At 41.7% G+C, this 5,587-nt stretch overlaps 1 protein-coding gene across 1 annotated transcript; it reads left to right on the top strand.

Moving 5' to 3' along the window:
* The first annotated feature begins 3,103 nt into the window (after nucleotides 1–3,103).
* LOC120381303 (olfactory receptor 10A7-like) lies at nucleotides 3,104–4,764 on the top strand. Its single transcript, XM_039499498.1, has 2 exons — nucleotides 3,104–3,140; nucleotides 3,735–4,764. The coding sequence occupies exon 2, from the start codon at nucleotides 3,753–3,755 to the stop codon at nucleotides 4,740–4,742; it is 990 nt and encodes a 329-aa protein (XP_039355432.1). The 5' UTR covers nucleotides 3,104–3,140; nucleotides 3,735–3,752; the 3' UTR covers nucleotides 4,743–4,764.
* Nucleotides 4,765–5,587: the final 823 nt, after the last annotated feature.

Below are 5,587 nucleotides of genomic sequence, written 5' to 3'. Positions count from 1 at the left end.
CAGGGGACACACAGCCTTCTCTAGCAAAGAATACAAATATGGAAGAGAAGGAAGGAATTGGTTCATACTGCATCAAGCAGATATTAGGAAAAGTTTTCTAACTCTACGGATAGTTAAGCACTGGAACTGGTTAGCAAGAAACGGTGTGGAATCCTCATCTTTGCAGGTTTTTAAGAGCAGGTTAGACAAACCCCTCTCACAGATGACCTCTTGTGCTACATTTCTATGATTCTATGAGGAGGCAACCACACCCTATCAACAGAGGAATGAGGACATGGTCCAAACAAGAGAGAAGAACCTAAATCCTGGTCACCAAAACCAGAGAGATCCAAGCTAAACTGGAGGCTGAATCTCATGCGGTTGAAGGTGAGTGTTGTCCCTTGTACTGCTGCTGCCACACGCTCAGACAGAACCTGTCCATCAAAGGCCTGTGCAGTCAGTTGATTCAGTCTTGCCTTCCCCCTGATATGTCCATCAGTGATAATATCACCATGTAACCAATAGGGAGACTGTGGCAGAGAGAGGGCAAAAGTCATGCTATTTCTCACCATCATTGGCGGAACCTAGAACAGAATGATAGAATCTAGAGACAAGAAAGGACAACTCTGTCTCCTCCAATCCATCTCTTTGCTAGGACTGGCCCCAAGAGTACATTTATTAGTGTCTGCTCCACTTTACTTTTAAATAGCCCAATAAGAGGATCAGGGCTTTCCAGACTGGACCAGTCCCAGATCTGTTTAGTCCAGTCTCCTCTCTCTGACAGTTTCATCCCCAGAGGCTGCAGAGAAATGTATAAGAACTCTGCAGCAATACTTGTGGAATGATCTGCCTCCCCCGTCCCCCCAGTCAGGTTTCATCCTGATCTTTAATAGTCAGAGATGGACGTAAACCCTTAACTCCAAGGTGTAAGATCCCTTCCAGAACTGTTGTTAAACTCCAGAGAGAATAATAGACTCTTCCTCATGGCAGATTAAGCTCTTATTTCTTATCATACTTTCAGTGAACATGTAGAAAAATTAATTACCATCCTCTTTATAATAACCCTTCACACATTTGAAGACTTTTATCAGCTATCCTGTCAACCTTTTTGCAAGAAAAGAAAACAGTCCTATTTTTCATATAAAAGTTAAGCTCCTTTTTTAAACATATTAAGTTCTTGTCCCCAAAATTTATTGTGGCAATGAGTTCCACTGTCTAATTATTGGCTTCCAAGCAAGGCAGTTTCACAGCCTGAAGCTTCTCACTGTCAGGATATATTACCTAATGTTAACCCTACATTTTCCCTTTCTTTATTTTTTCCCTTTATTCTATCTTTGTTTTGTTAATCGTGACAACTAGTTTCTATTTACATATTTCCAATAGTCATTAGAATTGGTTGAAAAATGGAAATTCAATTTAATGAAAAATGTTTACATTTGTAATTTTGTTTCCATTTATCAAGAAGCAGTTTACATTTTTTCAAACTTTTGCTTACTTAAAAAAATGAATATATTGCATTAACATTTTTTGCCTTTTGCTTCTCTCTTTTTTGTTCCTGTTTACTACTGGGTGAAGTAAAATGAACAGTGACATTTCTCCCCGATCTTCCTCTGAGCTTATTCTTTTTTTCTTTTTGCTATACAATATATTTAAAAAGAAATCCTCATTTTTATTTTTTTATTTTTGGAAAAATTACCGCATGGCAAGGGGACAGACTTTCATTTTTCCTTTTACCTCTCGGTAACTTTTTCAAAGTTGTGAAAGTTCAGAATGGGAAATGTGGGCGGGGGATAAAAAGGAATTGTGGACAAAAATAAAATTCCTTGGAGATGATAGATGGCATATTTTCTGAATCATGTTAGTTTAGATCTCTTGTAAATGTACAGATTTACTAGCGTAGATGTCAATAGAATTTTCTATTATTCAATTATCAGAATGTCACTGTGCAGTTTGAATCAACAATATCCCTTGGTAGAGAAATCTAAAAGTTGTGATGGAATGATCACAAAGCAGCATAAAAAACGATCCACGGGATACAGTACAAATGAAATCAAATTACTACCTAAAAAGGCGTAGGGCACAACCACATTCACGGAGCCTTGGTTTCTGTTGGGGACAAGGGAAACTTCTGAAGTTTAAACCAAGCCAATTCTCAGCCAGCAAAACTGTGGGGTGTTTTATCAGCCCAAACGAGGCTTGTTGAATTCAGGGAATCCAGTGCCTACAACTTCATTTGCCACGCTCCACCTGGTGAACTCGTTTACTTAATGCAAACCACTAGTGTCAGTTCTTTGGAGCAGAATATAGTAAGCAAGGCTTAATGTGTTGTCAATCAGATACATTAGGGTCTTTACACAAATCTGAGCTTGCTTCAGCAGCTCGTTTGTGTGTCAATTTTTCCCACTCAGTCTCCAATACTGTTAACCTCCATTGTAAATGTGTGACAGTTTACCCCATAAGGCTTTATGAGGTGGGGGTGCTTATAGATGTATGTATGATATAACTGGAATAGAGTTTTGCTACATATGCCATGTAACATATCTATGTAAAGGTTATGATCTACTGGTTATGTTCATCCTAGTTGCATGCAGGCACCATTTGTGTGTTCAAAGTTATGAACATTGGCTGTATAATTGCTTGATTTCTAAGTAGCCTTACTTAGAACATTTGGTCACTTCTTGGGAAAGGAATGTGTTCAATCAAGAAGGATTTAACAGATAAAAGAGCTTGGAAGACTCCAATCCACATAAGAAGTCTACCTGAGGACATTCAAGGTAGCATATGGGTGTGACTGCTGCCTGCAAGTCCTGAGTCATGCATGGGCATGTGACTTGCCCATGTGATTCCAAATCTCCATTTTGTGACTGGATTCTACACAGGGTGAGGAGGGGGTCTCCACCCACAAGAGAGAGTCTATTTAACCCCCTGGGACACCCCTCCATTTTGTCTTCAGCTGGCTAAAGAAGGAGCCTCTCCACCCCCATAGGATACTTAAGTGAAACTAGAACAAAGGACAATAACTACAAGGGGTGTGAGCGATTGCTGGACCCAGGCTAAAAGGAGATTAGCCTGTAAAAGGGAGCATTCTGGAACTGGAGAGGATCCTATCTGTATTTAGTTTGATTAGACATAGATTTGCGCATTTTATTTTATTTTGCTTGGTAACTTACTTTGTTCTGTCTGTTACTACTTGGAATCACTTAGATCCTACTTTCTGTATTTAATAAAATAACTTTTTACTTTTTAATTAACTCAGAGTATGTATTAATACCTGGGGGAGCAAACAACTGTGCATATCTCTCTATCAGTGTTATAGAGGGCGAACAATTTATGAGTTTATCTTGCATAAGCTTTATGCAGGGTAAAATGGATTTATTTGGGTTTAGACCATACTGGGAGTTGGGCATCTGGGTGCTAAAGACAAGCACACTTCTGTGAGCTGTTTTCAGGTAAACCTGCAGCTTTGGGGCAGGTAATTCAGACTCTGGGTCTTTGTTGAAGTAGACAAGAGTGTCTGGCTCAGCAAGACAGGGTGCTGAAGTCCTGAGCTGGCAGGGAAAACAAGGATAGAAGTAGTCTTGGCACATTGGTTGGCAGCTTCCAGGGGGTTTCTGTGATCCAACCCGTCACAAAGTGTGTATGCTGAGCTCAGTATTTGGGTTGGTGGCCTGAAGGACAGGGAGCTTTTGAACATTAATGCATTTAAATTGCTAATGTGATGTTGATGTTTAATAAATGTTCTCGTTCTATTGCAGGGTTTGGTTCATTTCCCCATGGCAAACACGGAACAGGGAAATCAAACCTCCTTCACAGAGTTCATCCTCCTGGGATTTGGGTCTATCCCCAAACTGCAGACTCTTCCCTTCCTGCTGCTCCTTGGGATTTACATTGTGACCATGGCTGGGAACATCCTCATAATTGCTCTAGTTGTGGCTGATCAACACCTTCACACCCCCATGTACTTCTTCCTGGGGAATTTGTCCTGCCTGGAGACCTGCTACAGCTCCACCATCCTGCCCAGAGTTCTGGCCAGTCTCCTGACTGGGGACAAAACCATTTCCATTGGTGGCTGCATCACACAATGTTACTTTGTTGGTTTCTTTGCAGCCACTGAGAGTTATCTCCTAGCAGCGATGTCTTATGACCGATATCTAGCAATATGTAAACCACTGAATTATGCAGCCCTTATGAATGGCAGTTTCTGCCTCCAGCTAGCAGCTGGGTCTTGGGTAAGTGGGTTATTGGCTAGTTCCATAGTAACAGGTATGTTATTACAATTAACTTTCTGCGGTCCCAATGAAATTGATCATTTTTTCTGTGAAGTTACACAAATAATAAATCACTGCTGCAGTGATATCTACCAGTTGCAACTTGTACTTACCATTATGTCTGCTTTATTCACATTGCCCCCATTTGCTTTAACTGTGATGTCCTATGTTTGTATCATCTCCACTATCCTGCGAATCCCTTCCACCACTGGAAGGCAAAAAGCCTTTTCCACCTGCTCCTCTCACCTCATTGTGGTGACAATTTTCTATGGGACCCTGATCATTGTGTATCTGCTACCAAAAAACAATACACTCAGAGACCTCAACAAAGTGTTCTCTGTCTGCTACACAATTCTGACTCCTCTGGCCAATCCCTTCATATACAGCCTGAGAAATACAGAGGTGAAAGAGGCACAGAGAAAATGTTTCAGTGAATGTGTAGATTTTAGAGGACTTCAGAATTGCTACTGTAGTTTTTGCAAGACAAAACAATAATGAGTGCAGCTGATTTACAGTTTAATCCTTAGATCTTGTGTAGCCCATTATTTCATGCTAGGTCTTTGGAACTGTGAGCTTATAACATATGAGGGTGTGCAAAGATTTATCTGTAAGATCAATCGGAATGAGGATCTTTGTGTTTGGAATAAAACTGTGCTGTATTTTCCTTGCTGAAGGTGGGTAGATACTATTTTAGTGAATTCCATAGACTAAAAAAAGTCTGCATGTAAAATAGTGACTTAAAGCTGGATCTACAAAGGGACTTAGACATTGCAATGCCTCACTTCTAGCGCCATTCTAGCCAGTGGAACCCACATCCAGACTTGGGCAGTCAGGGGGAACATCTACATTGAAATAAAAGACCCAAGGCAAGGCCGTGGCGGGCCCAAGTTATCTGACTTGAGCTTGGGGGGATTTAGGCCACAGGGGTAAAAATAGCAGGGGAGACATTTGGGCTGGAGCCCAGGCTCTGAAACCCTGCAGTGGGGGTGCATCTCAGAGCCCAGGCTGCAGCCCAAGCCCATACCTCTACACGGCTATATTGAGCCCCTTAGCCCGAGCCCTGCTGGCACCAGTCTATTGCCCCAGGCTCTGAGACTCGGTGTTGTCAAGGCTAAATCCCCACGCTGCCTCTGAGTGCAGAAAGTCAGCGCCCGCAAGGATTCTAAAAATGAACACTGGCCACTCTGGGCTTGTATTAAACTCCCAAGGTTACAAGTTTTCTCTGATCTTGGCTTGGTAAATGCTGCCACCACCCAAATGCAAAAAAAAAACAACCAAAAAAACCCCGAACCTTTGAACCCAGGAAGGAGCACTTGGGAATCCCTCCCTATGGGGTACCC

The sequence above is a fragment of the Mauremys reevesii genome, linkage group 13 (genome assembly GCF_016161935.1).
Source record: "Mauremys reevesii isolate NIE-2019 linkage group 13, ASM1616193v1, whole genome shotgun sequence".
NCBI classification, from domain to species: domain Eukaryota; kingdom Metazoa; phylum Chordata; order Testudines; family Geoemydidae; genus Mauremys; species Mauremys reevesii.
This window is presented reverse-complemented; position numbering and strand designations above follow the sequence as displayed.

Coding starts and splice junctions, on each gene's coding strand:
- LOC120381303 (XM_039499498.1), top strand. CDS start 3,753: ATGGCAAACACGGAACAGGGAAATCAAACCTCCTTCACAGAGTTCATC.